Raw genomic sequence first — 27,142 nt, forward strand, 5'->3', positions numbered from 1 at the left:
TAAACAGCCATTGGGTCCAAGAATAAATCAAAAGAAAAATAACTATCTCAAAATAAATGAAAATACAACATAATATACTTCAAAAACAGTTATGGAAGGAAAGTTTATATTAATAAATGCACATATTAAGAAATTAGAAGATCTCAAATATACAACCTAGCTTTACACCTCAAGAAACTAGACACAAAAAGAACAAAGTAAGCCCAAACTTAGCAGAGGAAAGGAAATATTAAGTATCAATCAGAAATAAATGGAGAACAAACAAAACAAAAAACCCTAAACAGTAGAAAAGATCAATAAAGCTAAGGGCTGGTTCTAAAAAGATTGACAAAATTAACGAGCCTTATCTAGACTAACTTAAAAGGTGGGAGAGGGAGAGAAAACTCATAAATAAAATTAGAAATGAAACAGAAGACATTACAACTGACATTACAGAAATACATGGAATCATAAGAGACAACACCACAATTACACACCAACAAATTACTTAACCTAGAAGAAATGGGTACATTCTAGAAACAATCTAAGAAGACTGAGTCAGGAAGAATTAGAAAATCTGAATAGACCAATAGCAAGCCAAATGAATCAAAAAATTCCCAACACATCCCAAAGAACAAATAATCCAATCAAGAAATGGGCAGGAGATATGAACAGACCTTTCTGCAAATAAGATATCCAAATGGCCAACAGACACATGAAAAAGTGCTCAACATCACTCAGCATCAGGGAAATACAAATCAAAAACCACAGTGAGATACCATCTCACACCCACCAGAATGGCTAAAATTAACCAGTCAGGAAATGACAGGTGTTGCAAGAATGCGGAGAAAGGGGAACCCTCCTACAGTGTTGGTGGGAATGCAGGCGGGTGCAGCCACTCTGGAAAACACCATGGAGGTTCCTCAAAAAGTTGAAAATAGAGCTACTCTACGACCCAGGGATCACACTGCTGGGTATTTTCCCTAAAGATATAAATGTAGTGATCAGAAGGGGCACATGCACCCGAATGTTTATAGCAGCAATGTCCACAATAGCCAAACTATGGAGTCTAGATGTCCATCAACAGATGAATGGATAAAGAAGATGTGATACACACACACACACACACACACACACACACACACACAATGGAATGTTACACAGCCATCAAAAAAAACCTGAAATCTTGCCATTTGCAACAATGTGGATGGAACCAGAAGGTGTAATGCTAAGCAAAATAAGTCAATCAGAGAAAGACTATTATCATATGATCTCATTGATATGAGGAATTTGAGAAACAGGACAGAGGATTATAGGGGAAGAGAGGGAAAAATGAAACAAGATGAAACCAGAGAGGGGGAGAAACCATAAGAGACTCTTGATCTCAGGAAACAAACAGGATTGCTAGAGCAGTAGGGGCTGGGAGGGATGGGATGGCTGGTGATGGACACTGGGTAGGTTATGTGCTATGGGAGTGCTACGAATTGTGTAAGACTGATGAATCACAGAACTGTACCCCTGAAACAAATAATACATTATATGTTAATTTAAAAAAAGAAACAAACATTATATTTACAATAAAAAAGAAAAAAAAATCCCAACAAAGAAAATTCCAAGACCAGATGGCTTCACTAAAGAATTCTACCAAACACTTAAAGAATACCAATGCTCCTCAAACTCTTCCAAAATATCAAGGAGAAGGAAACACTTCAAAATTTATTCTATGAGGACAGTACTACTTTGATTAACAAAACCAGATATGGATACTATAAGAAAGAAAAACTATAGACCAATATCCATGATAAATATAGATGCAGGAATTCTCAAAAAATGTTAGCAAACCAAATTCAAGAACACATTAAAACAATTATACACCATGACCAAATGAGATTTATCCCTGGGAGGCAGGGATTATTCAACAGATGCAAATCAATAAACATAATTCATCACATCAAAAAAAAAAGAAAAATCACACAACCATCTCAATGGACACAAAAAAAAGCATTTGACAAAATACAACATCCTTTCATGATAAAAACCCTCAAGTGAGTGGTAGGTATAGAAGGAACATACCTCAAAATAACTGAGGCCATATATGACAAACCCAGAGCTAACATTATATTCAATGGAGAAAAATTGAAAACATTTTTCTTAGGAGGGGAAAAAAGGCAAAGATGTTCATTCTCACTATTCAGGATAGAACTCGAAGTCCTAGCTAGAGCAATTAGGCAAGGTAAAGAAATACAAGACATTCAAAGTAGAAAAGAAAAAGTAAAATTGTTATTTGCCAAAGATATGAGCCTATATTTAGAAACCCCCCCAAAAAAAAATAAGTCAAAAAACTGCTGGAATTAATCAACAATTTCAGTACAGTGATGGGGTAAAAAATCAACATATAGAAATCAATTGCATTCCTTTACACTAATGATGAAGCATCTGAAAAAGAAACAAAACCATACCACTCACAATAGCATCAAAAACAACAAAATACTTAAGGATAAACTGAACCAAAGAAGTGACACATCCATACAATGAAAACTACAAAGCTTTGCTGAAAGAAATTGAGGCAGAGAAACAAATAGAAAGATATCCATGTTCATGGATCAGAGAATTAATACTGTTTAAAGGGCCATACTATCCAAAGCCAACCACAGTTTCAATGCAGTCCCATCAAAACACCAAAGGTACACTATACAAAAATACTAGAAACAATCTTAAAATTTAAGTGGAACCACTTAAGCCCCATAATAGCCAAAACAATCCTGAGGAAAAAAAAGAACAAAGCTAGAGGTATTGCGTTTCTGGATTTCAAACTATACTACAAACCCATGGTAATAAAAACAGGACAGTACTAGCAGAATAAATGATATATCCATCAATAGAACAGAGTAGAGAGCCTAGAATTAAACCCCACCATATATGGTCAAGTAATATTCAACAAGGGAGCAAGAATACCCAAGGGGAAAGGATAGTCTCTTCAATACTTAGTTCTGGCCAACTGGAGAAACACAGGCAGAATAATGAAATTGGACCCTTATCTCACACAACTCACAGAAAAAAAAATTAACTAAAAATGGGTCAGAAACTTAAATCTAAGACTTGATACCATAAACACCTAGAAGTGTTTAGGGAAGACATTCACCGATACTGGTCTTGGCAATAATTTTGGGGTAAATGACATGAAAAGCACAAACAACAAAAGAAAAATTCAACAAACTGGGCTCCATTAAACTTAAAAACTTCTCAACAGCAAAATAATTAAGAAAATGAAAAGACAACATGTAAATTGGGATAAAATTTTTGCAAACCATTTATCAACTAAGGGTTTAATACCCAAAATATATGAAGTGCTCAGTCAACTCAGTAACAAAAAAAAGTGTCAATTTTTAAAATGGGCAAAAGAACTAAATAGACATTTCTTCAAAGAAGACATCAAAATGGTCAACAAACACATGGAAAAAAAATGCTCAATATCACTAATTAGGGAAATGCAAATCAAAACCAGAATGAGGTATCACTTCACATTCTTAGAATGGCTATCATCAAGAAGACAAAAGACAACAGGTATTGACAAGGATGTGATGAAAAAGAAACCATTATATATTGTTGGAAGGGACATAAACTGGTCCAATCATTAGAGAAAACAATATGGACCTTTTTCAAAAAATTAAAAATAGATGTACCATACAATCTAGCAATTCTAATTCTGGAAATATATCCATTCATCAGTGAATGAATAGATTAAAAAAAATGTGTTATCAATACACAATAGAACATTATTCATGAGAATGGAAGATATCTTCCCACTTGTGACAACAAGGACGGACCTTGAGCACATTAACTAAGCAAGGTAAGTCAGAGAAAGACAAATACTATATATTACTTGTAAGTGAAACCTAAAGTTAAACCTGTAAAAAAAAACAGAATAAAATGATGGTTAACAGGTGACAGAGGAAGAAGAGTGATGGTGCTTAAGGATAAATACTTGTAATGAGCAAATAAGCAAATAACCCACAAGCTAAAATGCCCAGTAAAATGAATATAGACAATAATATTGTACTATAATTATGTAATATAAATATCACTACATTGACAATCATATGACAGTTTATAAATGTATCAAAGTAATACCTGTACATCTTAAGCTTATATAATGCTACATGCCAAGTTTAGTTTTTAAAAAGAGCAAATTTCTCTTGATAATCCAAACAAAACGCAAAAGAAAAATAGGTTGTTTTTGTTTTCTGTTACACAGCTTAGTCTTCCCATAAGGCTACATTTTGATTCCAGCTGACCTGTATTTGAAACATAGAATTTTTTACATCTTATCCAGTTCATTTTAATATTTCAGCCATTTTTAAAAATCTTTCATTCCCATCATGTTACTATGAATGGAAAACTCTTGGGGTTGATTATTGTATTGAAGCTAGACCCCTATTGTGTAAGCATAAGGCTATGTACCATTGATGACATCTAAAATTGCTGTTCAGACCATGCTCCAGTGGAGAGGCAGGAAAGGACAGGAAATAGAAGACAGATGAGGACTGATTTATCTCTCAGGCAAGTGGAGGTAAACTGAGTCATGTATTGGAAATGGATGTGGGGTGTGTGAAGCATGTTTCTGTCACTGGGAGTTGGACTTCACTTCTAATACCACTTCAATTTCTAGAAGTCTTTTTTTTTTTTTTTAGTTTTTTTTTAATTAACGTATAATGTATTATTAGTCCCAGGGGTACAGGTCTGTGAATTGCCAGGTTTACACACTTCACAGTACTCACCATAGCACATACCCTCCCCAATGTCCATAACCCAACCACCCTCTCCCTACCCAATTTCTAGAAGTCTTAACACTTTAAGTGATTGATCTGAGCTGATGATATAACTAATTTTTTAATAATCAAATCACGAAGGCTCAAAAATTAGATCTCTGAAGACTCATTCATGCTCTTCATCTCTCCAGCTGAAAATTATGATCATCCATGCTATTAACATTACAAGCTTTACTCTTCCATAATGCATCTTGACAACATACCTTCAAAATGCATGCACAACATAGAACCATCATGAACTATGTTTTCATTCAAAAACTAGAAACAGAAAGGGAAACAAGACATGACCAAAAAGGAAGTCATCATGAAACTATAAGCTCTCTTTGAAAAGTTGCTAACAGCAATTCACAGCTTAGTAATATATATGTGCACAAAAATCTAAATTTTCCACTTATTGATCCTAATTTTCCTAAATTAAAAATTAAATATTATAATCTGAAGAAAAACCTTTTTAGAAAATCTACTACATTATAGAACAAAGGGGAAAAGGAACTAACACATCCAAATTCTTTGTCTACAGTTTTTCCTTCTATCTTCAGGACCAATCTGAGAGGATACACAGCTTTCACATTTTCAAAGATTAGAAGCCTGGGGCTCAGAGAGGTTTAATTACTTAATCTAAATCAATCAGAAAGAAATGATAAATAAACATATTTGATATTTTGTGAAGGAGACACATATTTCTTTTTACCTCTTGTGAAACAGAACTAGAAAGTTTTAAGACATCTTTTTTTAACTTTTAATCTCTCCTCTCTCCCTCTCTCCATATATATGCACTCTACATCAAAGAGGAGGCACTTTCTAATAAGTCAGTATGATTTTCACTAAAGCCAATGGAAAGAAAAAAAAATCATACTGACTTACTGAAAGTGCCTCCACCTTGACATAGATTTCCTAATATTAACTAGAGATATGCAGAGCCCAGGAAAAAACATCCCTTAATCAAAATAAAGTTCTGAAAATCAAGAGACAGAAATCGAAAAAAATAAAAATAAAAAGCTTTTTCTTATGAAGTTTTTTTAAAAATATTTTATTGATTTATTTGAGAGAGAAAAAGAGAGAGAGCATAAGAGGGCGGCAGGGCAGGCCGAAGGAGAAGCAGACTCTCTGCTGAGCCAGGAGCCAGATGTGGGACCCAATCCTGGGACTCCAGGATCATGATCTGAGCTGAAGTCAGTTGTTTAACCAACTGAGCCAACCAGGTGTCCCTCTGATGAAGCTTTTTAACAAACTGCTCAAGGCTTTGCCACCAGATGAATTTCACATAAGGGAAAAGAAAGCATCACAGTTGACTCAGAAGTCAGTATGCACATAAGTTCAAACTCCCACACTTAATGACTGTGAGTCCTTGGGCAAATTACTTAACCTCTCAGATGCCACATCTACAAAATGGAGATATTTATAGATCTATAAAATCTATAAAATGGACAAAATATTCATATCTATCGACATCTAAGGGTCATACATCTAAGTATTTAGCACAGTGCCTTGTTTATAAAAGGCACTCGTATGGGGAGACAAACATGACATCAACATCAACATTCAACTATGACATCAGAGATTCATCTTGAATTGCCTGGCAACTTGTGGGCTAGAAGTAGGGGTCCTAAGAGTCCCTATATTTGGTGGAGTTTCTCCTAAACCCAACTTCACAAGGAGCCCAAGGGCTATCTTTTACAACCACTAAGAAAATTTCCCAAGGGCTCCAGGTTCTGGAGAGCTGGCATTTCTAGCATCCCCTATCCAGCTGGTCCCCCATCTCAGATGGCTTGGCAACTGAGCCCAAAATGTGTATTTCTTCCTTGAGAAGGTATTTTTCACACTTCCACTATAAGAAGGTACAATAGCAATCAGACAGGGTTTTTTCCCCTCAAAACACAAACCGAATGGATGTCCAATTACTTCCCTAACTCTAGCACCCTTCTCCATGGGATAATGAGAAAGAAACATGTGCTTCACCCCTGACCACTGGAATTTCCAATAAAGCCTGTTCTTATGGGACATTGTGGTATTTACCTTTCCTACCTTGTTGCCATTCAGCAAAATGTTAGCTTCTCCTCATTCTATTACTTTGGTGTTAGCTCCATTTATAAAGGAAGCTTCAGAGAAGATGTAGTAGCCTTGGGTATGACTGTTTACGTAGTCAACCATGTAAAATTTCCTGCCTAAATGACAACAGTTATTCTTAGCACACTGTTGTCAGTTTTACCTCAGATCTCTTCCATATGCTGGTCTCGTGAAGTCCTCTAACATAAAACTTGTGAGCACACTAAGCACTGTCACAGATAAAGTTTTAAGTTAGAATTTTCCAAGTCTTTACATATGCGCAAAAAATTAGTTGTTTGTAAGTTTATAGGGATTCAAGGAAGAAAGCTTAGAAAGTACACTTAGAAACTTCAGAAGCAAAACAGATGTGGGAAAAAAATTGGTCTTCAGAGTTCTCAATTCTCAGCCTTAAGGTAAATTTATGATATTTTTACAAAGAGAAAAAAGGAAACTACTATGCTTTGAAGTAGAAGTAGTATATGCCTAGCTTTTGGGCTGCAGTTTTATGATATAATAAAGAAAGCATAATGATTTTTTTTATTTAAAAAAATGCTAAGGGGCAAAAAGTGCATACACCTAAAAGAATGTCCCACTAACTTAAAGCAGAACTAAAAATAAAAACATTATACAGAAGCAAAATGATATTTTCTTTTGAAAATTTTCATAAAAGAAAGAAGTCAAATCTGCAAGTCATTCAGGGTAAAATATATGTTTATAAACCTACAAGAGACAGAATTCCTGCTTTCAAAGAATTTTATAGGCTAAAAACACAATAAAAATATTTTTGGAAAGAATTATAGGTCGTGAGATGTAAGAGATGCATCATCAGTAAGGAAGCTCCTATTTTCTCCTTAATAGTAAAATTTCAAATTTTCAGTGAAGTATGATTTAGTGCTCCAAGGTAATGAAGAAACATACTCTCTTAAATTTCCTGTTCTACCCATCTTCTGTAGGTGTCTTTAAATGTTGGCCTTCTTAATGTCTTTCACCTTACTATTGGTAGAAAGCACAAAATGGACATTTCTAAGGAATATTTGATGAAGAACTGGTGATAGGACCCTGCCTGCACCCCAAGAACTTTAAGAGGTGAAAAAGAGCAGAGCACCCAGCGGGCTTTGAATTATGTCTTTGTGCTTTAGCTACAAATCTTCAACATGTTCAGATGGTCATTAACTGCACGAATTTCAGTTTGTGGACCTGGAAGTGGGAGGAAGTGGAGAAACAACAAAAGGAGCTAGCCGTGAGACTGCTGAATAAATGCAGAATCAAGCAAATGGAAGAAATAACATTTCCCACGCTTTGTGTTTAGGGAGCCAGAGAGATTTCATCAAAGCAGAGCTTAGACTGAAGTTTGCTTTTCAACAACTTTTTAAAAAGCAGAGATTTCATCCCCATACTCCTACTGGACAGGATAGACTGTTCAGCCAGGCCTTATCTCACCTGTGTCTTCAGGCCACTGAGCTGTAGCGCTAATCCACTCACCTCTGCTATTCCCAGAGAGGAGTCTATCCCTAAAGGAAGCTGGCAAAATGCATAACTCCAGGGGGCACCCTTCACAAACGCTAAAGCATGAATGGTGCAATGTGAAAGCTGCCTCCTGAGCTGTGCCACATGACATGCTCCCAACAGAGGGATGATGAGGCTGCTGGGGTTCTCTCCATCAGGCCAGAGACACTTTAAGTTAAATTGCTAGAGCCTGTAATGAGCAGTGAAAAACGGATAAGGACATAACATTTTTTCAAAGATTAATGATGAATGATTGTCATTTGCGTAATGAACTGTAGATTCTGGTGAGAAATTTAATTGACTAATCCTTCAAAATCTATAGAATTCTCTGAGTCATAACCCCACCCCACTACTCTTTGGTCTCATTTCCCTCTGACTTTGCATGTTCTCTTCCCCTATCCCAAATCCTTGTCCACATCCCTTCATTTGTACCTTTCATTAATATATCTCTTCTCAGTTTGTCTCTTTCATCTTTCCTTCTGCAAATAACATTTATTTCTGTTCTGCTATTTTTAAGAATATTTTTATTCATTTATTTGAGAGAGAGAGAGAGAGAGAGCAAAGCAGGAGGGAGAGGAAGAGAGAATCTGAAGCATACGCCACAGTGAACACAGAGCTCAAAGCGGGGCTTGTTCTTACAGTGGGGAGATCATGACCTGTGCCAGAACCAAGAGTGGACCAACTGAACCATACAGATGCCTCCCTGTTCTGCTATTCTAAGCATTACCAATATGTCTCCTCTTCTCTCTCTTTCTGCTTTTCCTTTCTGTGTCCCAGCAGGTACCATTCATGTCCATCTGCCATTTTACTGTCTATTGACCTTTTATGTCCTCTTGTCATATCCAGTTTCTTCTGTTTTTCTAGTTTTCTATCTTTTCCTTCAACTGACCATAACAAGAAGCCAAAGTACATTTGTCCATGTTCTCTCTGTGGTCCCAGATTGATTATCTTCCATGTCTTTGATCCTTGAGAATATACAGAATATTTTGGGGGATTCTAAAGTAAATCTTAAAGCCCTTGATATTTAAAGCTGGCATTTTCATTATACTTTGATATACTGCAACCTTATAAATATTTATAATATATACCGAAGAATATTTTTATAATATTTTTTTCTTCCAACAAGAGTACTAAAGTCCAGGCTGTGTGATCCTTCAATTCAAATGTATAAATCTTCCTCACTGATTTTAGAATTCCTGAAAAAATGCTCGAAACTATGTCAGAATGCTGCTCAAACCTCTATTTTTCTGTGGACTTTTGGTGTACACAAAAGCCAAGCCTGCTTGCTGGTCTTATTCCACCAAATTATTATAATACCTCCTATAAAGTCAACCTTTGGACAACAACATTTTCATAATTTTGGAACACAAATAATGATTTATACAACTCTGAGCTTTTAGATTAAGTAGAAAGCTAGTCCAGTAGAAAAATAATATAAAATAAATAAAACATTAAATTAATTAAGAAGAATAAAAAGGACAAAATGCAAATACACAAAATGAGATTTGGTTGAGGAAGAAAATAACCACAGAAACAGTGGAATCTTAATACACTACTTTAGTCAAATATGGCCAAATAATTCTGAAAAGGGGGATAAAATAAGTATTCAAAGGAAGCATAATCTGCTAAAATTGACTGAAAAAAAGAGAAAGAACAAAAGAGACTTATATTCAGGGTCGATACTCCAGATACTTTTATAGAATGGACCTCAAACAGAAAGAATTGAATTTAGCTGTACCTGTGCATTCTGGCTGAATTAGCCTTGCCAATAGCCATACAAAAATAGAAAAATTTGACAAAAAGCTACCCTTAGAAGAGGCATAAGGTACTGATGGTTTAAGAGGTAATTCTATCAAACCTTGAAAGAGTAGATAATTCCAAAATTACTGAAATTCTTTTAGAACATAGAAAAAGAAAATAAATAAGAACTTAGTATTTAATAAGTTAACATTTTAAATCAGAATAAATGTTGAAAGGAGCTAGGTGACTCAATAAATATTGTTAGGATGACTGAGTAGCCATCTAGATTGACAGCTCACACCACACACACACACACACACACACACACACAAAACTTCAAATGGACCAATGGCTAAAATATTCAAAATAGATCCTTAAAAGTACCAGAAAACAATATGACAACATTTTAATCACAAAATGAAAAGAGCTTTTCTAAATAGATTTATAGTGAAAAATTGATAAATTATATTACCTAGAAACATGACTAAGGCAAAAAATACTATAAGCAAAATTTAAAGATAAGAAGTGAAGGGGAAAATCAACATTTTTAGCTCTTACCATAGACAAAGAGACACATCAATTAATAAATAAATATTCTAGCAAAACTAAGTGAAAAAGAAACAAACTCAATGGAAAAATGGGCAAAAGAAATAGTTAATTCCCATATAAATGAAAAACAAAAGGCTCTTAACATATGAAAATTATTCAAACCACTCACCTAAAGAAAACAATATTGAGAAACCATATTTCACTTTTCAGATTACAAAAACCCAAAAGTTTGTCAACATCCTCTACTGGAAAAACTAAAAACAAACAAGTACTTCAGATATTGCTGGGGGCAGGGGATATAAATTTACACAATTCCTCTGAAAGGCAGTTTGAAAATATCTACCAAAATTACAAAGGCATATACCCTCTGACTCAGAAATCACACTCCTGAGAATTTATCCTGCAGGTATACTTTCTCATGTATAAAAAGTCCTAAAGTGGAAGTGGAAGGTTAAATTCTGTGGCAATATATAGTAGCAGACAATCTAAAACAACCCAGATGCCAACCAATAGGAAAACTGATTAAATAAACTGTGGGACATTCATAGTAAGGAAAACATCATAATAGATTAAAAATATAATAACAATGAGAAAATTCTCTATGTACTGGCATGAAAAAAATCTCTAAGAAATGAAGTTATATAAAAAATGTGAGATGCTAAATGATATATTTAGAATGCTAACTTTTATGTAAAAATGGAGAGACAATTTAAAATATAATTTCTTTTGTTTACATTTTATAGACCCTGAAAGGATACACAAGCAATTAATGATAGGGAGAGGCAGTGGTAGACTAGGCAAATGAAGGTCAGTTATGGGAGGGAGGCTTTCATCATATTAAAACACTGATTAATTTTATATAATATTATCTATTTTAAACATGAGGAAATAAGTTGCTAAGAAGAGAGTACTTGCTTATGATAGAATACCTAGGAGCTGTTGGGGCCGAGATTTGAATTGAAAAAGAGAAAATGTGTTAAATCATGTGGCACATATTATATATCATTTACATGACTTTGAAATGTAGTATATTAGAACAACAGGACTATTTTGAATAATGCTTCATTTTACCTTATAGTAACATGTAGAACTCTCTTCTTCACAGAATCCTTTTTGTTCAGATATTTCCCTGGATCCTGTTTTTTCAATGGTTTTTTCAAAGGAAGAACATGGGCTTCAGTGGAGGGGAAGAACAGTTTGGAAAGAGCATTGGCAATTCTCCAGCCTATGTACTTAGAGTAAGTTTCATCCCCTACATTCGATGAGACTTTTGTATTATAATTAGTGAAGGGATCAGTTGGGTCATTTAACTCAGCCTGTTGAAAGAAAAGAAAAAGTAATCAATTTAAACCGAATTAAATGAGAGGAAAAATGACACATTTTTAAATAAAAGATAAACGTATGTTCATTTTGACTAATGTTGCATTCTTCCTGTTAAATAAAAATAACTTTTATAAGAAAAAAAGCAGATTCCCAAAAGATTTTTAAAATTATAAGTTAATAATGAAATAAACAATTAAGCATGAAAAAAGTCTTGAAATTTCAAAAATTTAATGATATGATTTCCTTTCTTTTTTAAAGATTTATTTATTTATTTGACAGAGAGAGCAAAGGGGGGGGGGGAGAAGGAAGAATCCCAAGCAGACTCTACACTAAGCACCGAGCCCACCATAGTGCTTGAGCTCACGACCCTGAGATCATAACATTAAACTCACGACCCCGAGATCACGACCTAAGACAAAACCAAGAGTCAGACACTTAACTGACTGCACCACTCAGGTACCCCTTAGTGATATAATTTCGGTCTTAAATTTGTATGGTTTTCATACCTGAATTTCATATTTATAATATTTAATAAGAAATTAAGCAATCAGAGAGGAAGCGAGATGATGGAGGAGTAGGACTCTTAAATATTAGGTCCTAGGAGTCCAGTTGGATAGTTATCAAACCATTCTGAATACCTACAAATTCAACAAGAAATAGAAGAAAAGAAGAGCAACAATTCTAGGAACAGAAAATCGACCACTTTCTGAAAGGTAGGATGTGCAAAGTGAATCTGAAGCGATGGGAAGATAGACTGCAGGGGAAGGGACAGCTCCCAGCAAGCGGCGGAGCAGTGGAGCACAAAATTGGAACTTTAAAAGTCTGCTCCACTGAGGGACATCACTCCAGAGGCTGAGCAGGGGTGGAGCCCTCATGGGGACTGTGTCTCTCAGGACCTGCAGGGTCACAGAAAGACCGGGTGTGCCTGAGTGTGGCAGAGCTCCCAGGTATCAGAGAGGGGAAGCCCACTACAGAGACAGATGAAGAGTGAGCTCTCAGCTCAGAGTTACCTTAAACCGTGATCTGAGGTACAGTTGGACCACTGCTCTTCAAGCAGGGACCCCACAAGTGGCAGATCTGGAGAGACCCCCTCCTTCCTCCTCTGGGAGGAGTGGCAAGGAGCAGGAAACTGATGGGTTTGGAGACTCCAAATGGAGCTGTGTGCCAGAGATTGAAACACTTGGTCACACGCCAGGTGAACATGGAGTGCAGCCAGAGACCAGGGAGATGGGAGGGATTGACGCTTTTCTCTGAAGTTGCACTGAGGAATGGGATCTCTCAGCTCCTCCGGGCTAGAGATAGGGAGGACGCCATTTTCATTCCCATCCCCCAAAGCTCTACGGAAAGCATTCAGGGAACAAAAGCTCCCATTCAGGGAACAAGAGCCCCAGAGACCCAAACTGTACAGATTACTTAGCCTGGCTCCTTGCAAAGGTAGTATAATTTTGCCTCAGGCAAAGACATTTGAGAATCACAGCAACAAACCCCTCCCCCAGAAGATCAGCAAGAATATCCAGCCAAGACCAAGTTCACTGATCAATGAGAAATGCAGAACTCCAGAGCAACACATAGAATTCATGGCATTTTCCCATGGTTCTTTAGTCTTTCAAAGTTAAATTTTTTAAATTTTATTTTTCTCCTATTTAACTTTTCCTCTTTCCTCTTGTAATTTTTTTAACTATTTTATTTTATCAATAGTTTTTTTAAAATCTTTTTAAATTTTCATTGTTATAGTCATATTTTATCCCTTCATTGTATTTAACCTTATTTCTTGTATACATATAGGGTTTTTTTTTCCCTTTAAAATTTTGGGATACAATTTCTTCTAATAGATCAAAATATAACCTACATCTAGCACCTGGCTTTGTTCTAGTGTCCAGCCTGATTACATTCTCTCCTTTTTTTTTTCTTTTTCTTTTTCCTTATCAATTCCTTTTTTTTTTAAGATTTTATTTATTTATTTGAGAGAGAGACAGCGAGAGAGAGAGCATGAGCGAGGAGAAGGTCAGAGGGAGAAGCAGACTCCCCATGGAGCCGGGAGCCCGATGTGGGACTCGATCCCGGGACCCCAGGATCACGACCCGAGCCGAAGGCAGTCGTCCAACCAACTGAGCCACCCAGGCGTCCCCTTATCAATTCCTTTTTTAGAATCTTTTTAAATTTTCATCTTTATGGTCATATTCCATCTCTTCATCATGTTTATTCTTATTTTTGTACATATATAAGTTTTTCTTTCTTTAAAATTATGGGAGGTAGTTTCTTCTAAGAGACCAGAATACACCCAGAATCAAGTAGGTGTCTCTGTTCTATTCAACAGTCTAATATATACATTTTTATATTTTTCCCTCTTTCTTCTTCCCCCAGTTTTGGGTCACTTCTGATTTGGTTAGTGTATATTTTTCTAGGGACTTTGCCACCCCTTTAGTATTTTGTTCTCTCATTCATCTGTTCTTATTGGATAAAATGACAAGGCAGAAAAACTCACACACACGAAAAAAAAAAAAGAACAAGAGGCAGTACGATGGCTAGGGATGTAATCAATATGGACATTAGTAATATGTCAGAACTAGAGTTCAGAATGACAATTATCAAAGCGCTAGCTGGGCTCGGAAAAGGCATAAAAGATATTAGAGAATCCCTTTCTGGAGAAATAAAAGAACTAAAATCTAGTCAACTTGAAATAAAAAAAGCTATTAAGGAGGTGCAATAAAAAAGGAGGCTCTTACTGCTAGGACAAATGAGGCAGAAGAGAGAATGTGATAGAGAAGACCAAATGACAGAGAATAAAGAAGCTGAGCAAAAGAGAGAAAAACAACTATTGGACCATGAGGGGAGAATTCGAGAGATAAGTGATACCATAAGATGAAACAATATTAGAATAATTGGGATTCCAGAAGAAGAAGGAGAGAGAGAGAGAGGGGCAGAAGGTATATTGGAGCAAATGAGAGTGAGAAATCCCCCAATTTGGGGAAGGAAACAGGCATCAGAATACATGAGGCACAGAGATCCCCCTTAAAATCAATAAAAATAGGTACACATTCGTCATCAGATCATAAAACTTACAAGTCTTAATGACAAAGAGAAAATCCTGAAAACAGCTCGGGACAAGATGTAACATGCAATGGTAGAAATATTAGATTGACAGCAAACTTATCCACAGAGACCTGGCAGGCCAGAAAGGACTGGCATATATATTCAGAGCACGAAAAAAGAAAAATATGCAGCCAAGAACACTATATCCAGCTAGACTGTCATTGAAAATAGGAGGGATAAAAAGCTTCCAGGACAAACAAAAATTAAAAGAATTTGCAAACCACAAACCAGCCCTACAGGAAATATTCAAAGGGGTCCTCTAAGCAGAGAAAGAGTCTTAAAGTAGTGGACCAGAAAGTAACAGAGAGACAATATACAGTAACAGTCACCTTACAGGCAATACAATGGCACTAAATTCATATCTTTCAATAGTTACCTGAATGTAAATAGGCTAAATGCCTGAATCAAAAGACATTGTGTATAAAAACAGATTAAAAAAAAAAGACCCATTGATACGCTATCTGCAAGAGACTCATTTTAGACACAAAGACACCTCCAGATTTAAAGTGATGGGGTGGAAAACAATTTACCATGCTAACGGACATCAAAAGAAAGCTGGGATGGCAATCCTTATATCAGATAAATTAGATTTTAAACCAAAGACTATAATAAAAGATGAGGAAGGACACTATATCATAATTAAAGGGTCTGTCCAACAAGAAGATCTAACAATTTTAAATATCTATGCCCCTAACATGAGAGCAGCCAATTATATAAACCAGTTAATAACAAAATCAAAGAAACATATCAACAATAATACAGTAACAGTAGGGGACTTTAACAGCCCCCCTCACTGAAATAGACAGGTCACTGAAGCAAAAGACCAGCAAGGAAATAAAGGCTTTAAATGACACACTGGACCAGATGGACATAACAGATATATTCAGAACATTCCATCCCAAAGCAACAGAATACACATTCTTCTCTAGTGCACATGGAACATTCTCCAGAAGAGATTACATTCTGGGGCACAAATCAGGTCTCAACCAGTACCAAAAGACTGGGATCATTCCATGCATATTTTCAGACCTCAGTGCTCTGAAACTAGAACTCAATCACAAGAGGAAACTTGGAAAGATCTCAAATACATGGAGGCTAAAGAACATCCAACTGAAGAATGAATGGGTCAACCAGGAAATTAAAGAAGAATTTAAAAATTCATGAAAATGAAGACACAAGTGTTCAAAATCTATGGGACACCGCAAAGGTGGTCCTCAGAGGAACGTATATAGTAATACAAGCCTTTCTCAAGAAACAAGAAAGGTCTCAAGTACACAACTTAACCCTACACCAAAAGGAGCTGGAGAAAGGACAGCAAAGAAAACCTAAACCCAGCAGGAGAAGAGAAATCATAAAGATCAGAGCAGAAATCAATGAAACAGAAACCAAAAAAACATTAGAACATATCAACGAAACTAGGAGCTGGTTCTTTGAAAGAATTAATAAGATAGATAAACCTCTGGCCAGACTTATCAAAAAGAAAAGAGAAAGGACCCAAATTAATAAAATCATGAATGAAAAAGGAGGGATCACAACCAACACCAAAAAAATACAAACAATTATAAGAACATATTATGTACAACCATATGCCTGCAAATTTGACAATCTGGAAGAAATGGATGCATCCCTAGAGATGTATAAACTACCAAAACTGAACCAGGAAGAAATAGAAAACCTGAACAGTCCCATAACCAGTAAGGAGACTGAAGCAGTCATCAAAAATCTCCCAACAAACAAGAGCCCAGGGCCAGACGGCTTCCCATGGGGAATTCTACCAAACATTTAAAGAAGAATTAATACCTATTCTCCTGAAACTGTTCCAAAAAATGGAAATGGAAAGAAAACTTCCAAACCTATTTTATGAGGACAGCATTACCTGGATCCCAAAACCTTGATCCCTTAATCACAAACACGGATCCCATCAAAAAAGAGATTTATAGACCAATATCCCTGGATGAACAGATGCAAAAATTCTCCCCAAAATACCAGCCAATAGGATCCAAAAGTACATCAAAAGGATTATTCACCATGACCAAGTGGGATTTCTTCCTGAGCTGCAAGGTTGGTTCAACATCCGCAAATCAATCAATGTGATACAACACATTAAGAAAAGAAAGAACAAGAACCATAGGATACTCTCAAGTGCTGAAAAATCATTTGACAAAGTACAGCATCCTTTCTTAATCAAAACTCTTCAGTGTAAGGATAGAGGGTACATGCCTCAATATCATCAATGCCATCTATGAAAAACCCACAGTGAATATCATTCTCAATGGGGAAAAACTGAGAGCTTTCCCCTAAGCTCAGGAACACAGCAGGGCTGTCCACTCACTACTGCTATTCAACATAGTACTAGACGGCTTAGCCTCGGCAATCAGACAACAAAAAGAAATAGAAGGCATCCGAATAGGCAAAGAAGAAGTCAAACTCTCACTCTTTGCAGATGATGTGATACTATATGTGGAAAACACAAAAGACTCCACTCCAAAACTGCTAGAACTTGTACAGGAATTCAGTAAAGTGTCATGATATAAAATCGATGCTCAGAAATCAGTTGCACTTCTATACACTAAGAGCAAGACAAAAGAAAGAGAAATTAAAGAGTCAATCCCATTTACAATTGCACCCAAAACCATAAGATACCTAAGAATAAACCTAACCAAAGAGACAAAGAATCTCTACTCAGAAAACTATAAAGTACTCATGAAAGAAATTGAGGAAGACACAAAGAAATAGAAAAACGTTCCATGATCCTGGCTTGGAAGAACAAATATTGTGAAAATATGCTGCTTAAAGCAGTCTACACACTTAACGCAATCTCTATCAAAATACCATCAACCTTTTTTCCAAAAAATGGGATAAATAATCCTAAAATTTTTGTGGAACCAGAAAAGACCCCATGTAGCCAAAAGAACGTTGAAAAAGAAAACCAAAGTTGGTGGCATCACAATTCCAGACTTCAAGCTCTATTACAAAGCTGTCATCATCAAGACAGTATGGTACTGATACAAAAACAGACACATAGATCAATGGAACAGAATAGAGAGCCCAGAAATAGATCCACAGCTCTATGGTCAACTAATGTTTGAAAAAGCAGGAAAGAATGTCCAATGGAAAAAAGACAGTCTCTTCAACAAATGTGTTGGGAAAATTCAACAGCCACATGCAGAGAAATGAAACTGGAGCATTTCTTTACACCACACACAAAAATAGACTCAAAATGGATGAAAGATCTCAATGTGAGACAGGAATCCATCCAAATCCTTGAGGAGAACACAGGAAGCAACCTCTTTGACCTCAGTTGCAGCAACTTCTTGCTAGAAACATCACCAAAGGCAAGGGAAGCAAGGGCAGAGATGAACTATTGGAACTTTATCAAGATCAAAAGCTTTTACACAGCAAAGGAAACAGTCAACAAAACCAAAAGACAACTGACAGAACAGGAGAAGATATTTGCAAATGACATATCAGATAAAGGGCTAGTATCCAAAATCTATAAAGAACTTATCAAACTCAATACCCAAAGAACAAATAATCCAACCAAGAAATGGACAGAGGACATGAACAGACATTTCCGCAAAGAAGACATCCAGATGGCCAACAGACACATGAAAAAGTGCTTGACATCACTTGGCACCAGGGAAATATAAATCAAAACCACAGTAAGATGCCACCTCACACCAGTCAGAATGGCTAAAATTAACAAGTCAGCAAATGACAGATGTTGGCAAGGATGCAGAGAAAGGGGAACCTGGTGGGAATGCAAGCTGGTGCATCCACTCTCGAAAACAGTATGGACGTTCTCAAAAAGTTGAAAATAGAGCTACCCTATGACCCAGCAAACCCACTACTGGGTATTTACCCCAAAAATAGAAATGTAGCGATCCAAAGGGGCTAGTGCACTCGAATGTTTATAGCAGCAATGTCCACAATAGCCAAACTATGGAAAGAACCTAGATGTCCCTCAACAGATGAATGGATAAAGAAGAGGTGGTAAATATATATATAATGGAATACTATGCAGTCATCAAAAAACAGAATCTTGTCATTTACAACTGCATGGATAGAAATAGAGGGTATTTTGCTGAGCAAAAGTCAATTAGAGAAAGATATCATATGATTTCTCTGATAAGAGGAATTTGAAAGGCAGGGCAGGGGGCTGTGGGGGGTATGGAAGGAAAAACTGAAACAAGATGGGATTGGGAGGGAAATAAACCATAAGAGACTCTCAATCTCACATAAAACTCTGTGCGTTGCTGGGGTATGGAGGGTAGAGATAGGGTGGCTGGGTTATGGACATTGGGGAGGGTAGATGCTATGGTGAGTGCTGTGAAATGTGTAAGCCTGATGATTACCCCTGGGGCAAATAATACATTATATGTTAATTATATGTTAATTTTTTAAAAAAGAAACTTAGCAATCAGTTGAATTTCATCTCTCTATACATAATCTAAACTTTCATTGAAACCAACAAAAATCTAAACTTTCTTTGAACAAAATTTGTGTTGAGGAAAAACAGAAAAGGGCTTTGTATTTAGCTCACATTGGGGATGTTCTACGATTTATATTTAAATTAAATTTAATATGTTCTAATCTTTAAAAAAAAAAGACCTAATAAAAATTTCCACAATACTTAAGCAATTTTTAGTCAGGACTGTGCTATTTTCTGAAATTTCCTATTTATGTTCAATAATGTCCATGACTGATTTTTAATTAACCCTTCTTTTGAAATGGCTAGAGGCATATTTTCTCTGGCTAGAAATGGTAATGATAAATGAAGATGTAAGTTTCAAAATCTCATGTTACATTTTTTAAAAATGTTCACAATATGTTCATGTTAGGAATTCTTTTGTAAATAAACTGGAGGCTTCCTCCTTGCATTAAAATTTTACATTTTTTATTCAATATTACCATCTTCAGGCAGTTTATTACCAGTCACTCAGGATTCATTTTCTATGCCTATTGATCATGTGGTAGAAAATTAAGGAATAGAAAATATTTCTCTGCATATGAACTTCCAACTTAAACACTTAAGGCCATCAAGATCAGGCTTGGCTCAATCAAATTACTATTTAAAGATGGACTATTGCATTTAGACAAAATTATAGTGGGAAAAAATGAGAACAATCTCATAATAATAAAAACTGAAAAACAAAGGGTTAAAGCAATGAAGAAAATAACCAGAGGCACGTAAGTAAATAGGGATTACTGTGAAAGCTCTGGAGGATGGGAAAGAGCAAAATGCAAAACTATGTATGTTTATAGTATATAGTATAAGCAAACAATTATGTCTATTCTATTCCCAGTTGTTGCATATCTTGATTATTAACTAGACTGAAATCACAGAAACAGCATTCAATTTGAAATAAAAAACTAAACTGTGTCTAGGACATTTCGTAGCTGTGGTGACTTAGAGGAAATAAGTTAATGTCTCAAAGTCTGCAGGTTCATCTGTTAAAAGGTAATTACAGTACCTATATTTTTTTAGCCATTTCTTCTTATTTACTGTTTGTGTCCAGTACAAATCAATTCCATAGCCTGAGAAGTTACTATGAATAAAGGCATAAATACACAAACACAATATATAATCCAAAATAGATATACAACATTCACATATGAAACAAAATGTAAGTTCAATCACACACTCAATAGCTTGAGATCTGTTCAATATGGTTGTTCCAGGGTAGATTTCTAAAGATTAAAAAAAAAATGACCTCAGTTATCAAGACTACTGTGGCAATATTAGATACTAGAATATGTAGTCATCAATGTGCAACCGTGTGAACAAAAGACTTTAAGGAGTATCTATTTTTAAAAAGGTTTCTCCACCTCAAGGCAGCTGTGAAAGATTTACTTTCCTGAATTCAGCACACTTTAAGCTTAGGACCAGGTTTTAACTATCTAAAAATATTGACTGACACCAGAAAGCATTCCAAATGAGACCATTCTGATTCACAGAGTCTCTTCAAAAAGTATTTACAGAAAGAGTACAAAAATTCTGAATTTAAGTTTCCACTCTTCACTTCCCATATTTGATTTACAGTTTGATTCACGTATTTGTCTTTTTAATTTCAAGATGTGTCAATTTTACCTTCAAAACAGATCATTTTTTCAATTGTAAAAAGTATTCAAGGTGTGCAGAAATAAAAAGTATTTCGAAATTAGTTGAGGTCAGTGCACTTTTTGGAATCATTTTAGCTAAATGAATCACACTTTTATTGAGTAGGAATAGGTGGTAAATATATAAGCAAAATTTACTCATTATACTTGGATTTGGGGTAGACTCAGTCCATCACTACCCTGGTACATGTCAGTTACTATATAAAAAGTCAAACGCGATGTAAAATCCAAAGCCTCAAAAGAAAGAGTTCACTTCTCAAGAAACAGTGATATCTAGAGCACATTGGCCTTAAATTAATACAGCTGAAACATTAAGGAATTACAGTAGCACCTGGAAGTACCTTTTAATGTACCTATAAATAGAATCTTAGAAGCTTTTTGTATTAATGATTTTACAGCATTAATGAACTAAATGGAAACCAAATCTCTTTTCCATATTTTATCCTTTGTCCCTAGATGAGATAAAATCTATTGTCATCTTTAGGTAGGGTTTTATGTGTCTTGTACTTCTTAAACCATGTAAGAATATCACCTCAATACTAATTTTGGATGTTGTTTCCCTTCATCTTGTAGTTGAAACTCCAGCAGATTTAATATTGGGATTCATTTTCTAGTCAAACCCTTCACATGCTCTCTAAACCATTCAATTTTAGGATCCTCAACATTTTCTGTGTCAATAAAATAAGGTATGGAATTAAAAAATTCAAAGAAAATCTGTTTGTTCCTTGTCACTATGGATGTCTATTCACCATCTGGATTGGATTTAGAAAATGGGGAGGTACAGGTGACCCCCCCACCTATCCATGGCGATGTGTTCCAAGACCCTCAGTGAATGCCTGAAACCATACTACTACTGAACCCTATATACGCTTTTCACTATACATACAGACCTATGATGGGGTTTAATTTACAAATTAGGCACATTAAGAGATTAACAACTGTAATAAAGTAGGACAATTGTAACAATATTCTGTAATAAAAGGTTAGTGAATGGGTCTCTCTTTATCTCTCAAAATATCTTATTGTCCCGTACTCACCCTTCCTCTTGTGGTCATGCGAGATGTTAAAATGCCTATGTAAGATGGGAGGTGAATGGCGCAGGCGCTGTGAAGTAGCATTGAACTATTATTGACCTTCTGATGATTGGTCACGAGCTTCATCTGCTTCTGGACCGTGGGTGACCACGGGTAACTAAAAGCTCTGAAAGCTAAACTGCTGATAAGGAAGGACTACTGGAGATGTTTCTTGGCTGCAGTCTCTTAAGAGCAGAGATAAAGAACAGAGACGAGACTAGCTGTTCAATGCAGAGCATTACCACTTGTGTGGGTGGTGGATATAGCTAGATTAGAGGCCAGTGAGGTATTCTGGGAGGAGTTACTGGAAAACATTACAACAGTTGCTTGATTTGAATAAATCTGCTTGGGTAGGAGCACGCCAGAATCAGCAGCCCCCATCTGATTCTGGCCACCAAAGATTTGCCCCGGTTCCCCTCCCACTTGCATACCTCCACAGATACCAGATGCATGGAAAACCTCCAGCCATGGTGGGCTGGGTGCAGGCAGGGTGGTTTACCAATACAGTTTATTCTGCTTACCTTCCCTGGCTCAAATTTTTTAATAAGAAAAGATACTTCAAAATCAATAATAATATGTAATATTGTGCAAATATTTTACTATGAGCTTTTGCATTATAGAAGTGATGGATGAGGGGCACCTGGGTGGCTCAATCAGTTAAATGCCTGCTTTCAGCTCAGGTCATAACCTCAGGGTCTCATATTCAAGCCCCTGCTCCCTGCTCAGCGGGGAGTCTGCGTCTTCCTCTCCCTCTGCGCTCCGTCTACCACCACCACCCCCCCCCCCGCCCCGTCCCCCGCTGTTGCTGGCTCTCTTGCATGCTCTTTCGCTCGCTCAAATAAACAAATAAAATCTTTTTTTTTTAAAAAGAGCAATGGAACAATAAATGTGTAAGTAAATGAATGAACCAAAAAAAAAAAAATGGGGGTAAATTTCTGGTAAAGAATACATTGTCTTCAGACATAACATTACCCTGCATTACAGAATATTGATGCTCTCTTTTATCATGACTCATTTGGCTACTCCTTATTTTCTTACTTCCCAGACCAGAAAAGTTGTAGATCCAGACGCCAATTCTTTCAACAAGCAAAATGAAGGCATTTCTTTATCTCTCCTCATGGGTTTACTCATTGAAAGCCCAGGTGAATTTCTCTCCCCCATTGATGTTCAAGGCATTCGACTAATGGAAGTATAGCATCAAATATCAGTCAAATGCATATTTAACTTATCTAGAAAAGATTCTGTTTTATTGCTTTCCTGGAGGAAGAACCAGCAAATAGTATGGGCTTTGCAATTAGATCTGTAATCCATTCTGGCATTTCCGTTTATTAGTTGAGGGTGCGAACTTTGGAAAATGTTACCTCTCTAGGCCTATGTTTTGTCTTTGGTTTACTTCTGTCTTGTTTTTCATTTGTGATATGGAGATAATAATAACCACTCTGAGCTTTGTGAGGGTTGACTTAGCATACAGTGAGAAGTTCAACAAGTATCCACGAATTCCCTGAGACAGAACACTAATGCTCCAGCCTTTGCAGATCACCCCATAGAAGACTTGCCAGACTGAAAACAATTGTTATATTGTCACTTTTACATTAGCAAATTTGTGGAATAGAATCATGATTATTCTACCACAGTCATTTCTTTTTTAAAGAGTCTTCCTTCACTTAAAGCCATTATTCTAATGTTATAATTCAGAGACTTAAATGCCAACTACATATAAATATATATCTATACTTCTTGGGAGTAGACAACACAAAATATTAATGACTATTCCTTACAACAGATACCAAAATCATGAATTCACTACTACTTGGCCTACTAATAAACATTACTTCAAACTCCATTTATAAATATCATTTATACATTATTTACATTTTTATCATATGTCCCTACTTTTTAGCAATAAAATTTGGAATTTTCCTTACTGCATTATTGAAACAACATTTTTTTACTAAGAAATGAATAGCTATTCCTGAACATTTATGTTAATTTTACTCATTTAGTATTAAAGTTGGGAAGGTGGTATTAAAAAATATTTCTCTCACACACATGATCTAGCCACGTGTAAGGGCAGATACATACTCTTTTGTTTTTGTATTGGGCACAATGGTGGTAAAAAACCAGCATTTATGTAAGTTAGCAAGCAGATGCATAAATCAGTACAAAGGGAATTTCTCTAAGGAATCACAACATAGTAGCGATGCTAAATAAATAAATAGAGTCTCTCCAGAGTTTTAAATTTTCTGTCAATAATTAAGGAAATGTAACAAACACGTCAACATGTAAGCTAACTCACACTCTGCTTGATATGAGAGAATGAAAAAGAAATAGGATGGTAGCTATTGCAGCAGAGTTTATAGCAAATTCTGTTTCTTTCATTCTCTCTGTTGTTTCTCCACATCTCCTTAAGTAATCCTAGAGCTAGGTATATTTAACTTGTTTTCAGGGGAAAAAAATGACAATTTTATTCTTTAAATTTCAAAATTTAAAGTGAGTCATATATAGCCCTAAAAGATTATTTCCTACATGAGTTACAAAATCTCCAAAGAGAGGACAGGATGAGAAACTCCTAAGTATTAAAATGTGGTCCTTAGTTCATCATTATCTGTCATTCCCTGGGGGCATGTTATAAATACAGAATTTCAGGCCCTAGTCCTATATATCTTAAAGTCTAAGAAGAACTAATGTAATAGATTAAGAAAAGCACCAAGATGGGAATATCCATCTTTCCAGTTGTGTGATCTTGCACAAGTTATTTAACCTCTCTGAGCATGTTTTCTTATTCCTAAAATGGGGTGATAATAATACTCCCCTTTATAGTGTTATTATAAAGGTTAAACACGAAAATTGAATACATTAAAGCACAGTGTCTGATATACAAAAATTCTTCAATAAATGTTAATGCCTTATTTGTATTTAATTTTGGAGAGAGGACATGGCAAAGTGGAAATAGAAGAGCCTTTAGGTTAAGACACTCATAGATGCATCCACCACCAGCCACTTATTTTAATTGGGCTTAGACTCAGACACTCCCATCTTTGTGTGTGATGGAGGTGCTGGGAGAGTCATGGAGCACAGGTGAGTTAATATATGGAAACACTTAGCACAGTGCCTGGCTCACTGTAAGTTCCACAAATAGTTTTGTTTTCTTAAAACAGTGTATCCTGTTACATTAGAATTCTACTAATGTAATTCTACTAATTCCAAAGAAATTCTATTCTTTGGAAGAGACTGCACTCTTCCAAAAAGACATCTCCCTTTCCATACTCAGAGCTTCCATTTATGTCAAAAGAAGACCCATATGTGGAGGAGAAGAAAGGTAGGTACTGAGAGAACAGAATCTAATCGTGTTTTTATTCTATTTTGCCGCTTTATAGAGTACATTAGGAGTATAAGTATATTATAGAGTACATTAGGAGTATAATATCATTAAGAATAAAAATAAATTTTAGTTTAAAGATCTCACCATGAAACATTGACCACAAAGTGTGTTACCTGGTGAGTCAAAGGTACACTGAATAAAGTCACATATTCATTTTAGCTTTACATATTTCTTTTTGATATTTTAGGTCATATACCAGATGGAAGAAAGCATTTATACTTGATGACTTTTCCTAGATGTGCCAACATATGCTGCTGAATTGCCTGTACAGAAGAGCCTTGCTCATTGCAAGTCTCCCTGGAAGTATTTCAAACAAAGCACATCAATTATCATTTGTTTATTATGCCACTATGAGTATATGACAGTTTTTGATTTCTTTCCCAAATTCTCAGGCAACAGTTGGGTTTATATTGCTTTTGTCAGATGAAGGTTCATGTTTAGGGATCTATTTAGAATTGTTTTTCATTTCAAATACTCTATTAAATATTTCACCTCTCCTGTAACCTCCATTAAGCATCAAATTTCATGAACAGATATAACAAGATTTATAGATGACAGGATGCTATTCTGGATTTAAAAAACATGCAAGACATGAGAGTATATAGTATAGTTAGTTAAAGATTTACCAGGGATGCAGGTAAATCGAGGTATTAAGTACAAAATTTTATTCATTAAATTCAATAGTTTATCATATGAATTGCATATTTACTTTTAAAGCATAAAAAGAGAAAATTTCTACTTAATTCCATAAGCATGGAGGTATATTCAATCCTTCTGAAACAAATCCTTCCCACTATAATGTACAATAGTTTATCATTAAGGCTTTGTTTCACTCTGTGTAGGTAATACAACAATGACCTTACATGATGAAAGCTTCGGGCAACAAGGTGTTAGGAGGGAAAGAATAAACAAAGGTTGTTCTATAAACATAGACGTCTGCATCAACTGAAATAAAAGTAGGATACATATTTTATTTTAGATGGAAACATCTGAGACACAAGCCTTCATAGGTTTAGAAATAAATAACCTTTGTAGTTTTATTACTGTATGTAAGTGTTGCCAAGTTAGTGTCAAAAAGAAAAAAGGGAAAGGAAACCTTGATTTTACCATGCACATGTTCTGTAAAATTAAACACACTTCAACGATAAGTTATATAGAAAGTGTTCAGACTATTCCAGGCAAGAAAGCACGATTTTAATATAATCAAAATATTTGCTGTAACACACTACACCTATAGTCCAAATGTGCTCCTTCTTTTTGAAATCATTTTGTTTTTGTCTTATTCAGATAACTGAAGTTTAGTTGTGTAACTTACTCTACAGTATCACTGATTAACTCCCTTAAAAAGGCATCTTTAAAATCTGAAATCAATATGAGTATTATTTTTCTCAGAGAAATAAAGCATGAAAGGGAATGAATATCAGCTGTGGAATTTAGGAAAGAAGATCACATAGGAGTAACACAAGAACAGAGCACAGAGACCACAGAGAGGAAAAACTGAG

General features: G+C 35.6%; 1 protein-coding gene across 1 annotated transcript in view; it reads right to left on the bottom strand.

The window, feature by feature from the left end:
• Positions 1–27,142, bottom strand: part of LOC111148446 (transmembrane protein 232) — a 254,105-nt gene that overhangs the window by 135,764 nt on the left and 91,199 nt on the right. The window contains exon 11 of the mRNA XM_022504999.1: positions 11,721–11,965. Coding sequence (XP_022360707.1) covers positions 11,721–11,965 — 245 coding nt within the window. The remainder of the gene's footprint in view (positions 1–11,720; positions 11,966–27,142) is intronic.

This window comes from Enhydra lutris, unplaced genomic scaffold (genome assembly GCF_002288905.1).
Source record: "Enhydra lutris kenyoni isolate GAN:26980312 unplaced genomic scaffold, ASM228890v2 scaffoldscaffold19, whole genome shotgun sequence".
Taxonomy (NCBI): Eukaryota; Metazoa; Chordata; class Mammalia; order Carnivora; family Mustelidae; genus Enhydra; species Enhydra lutris.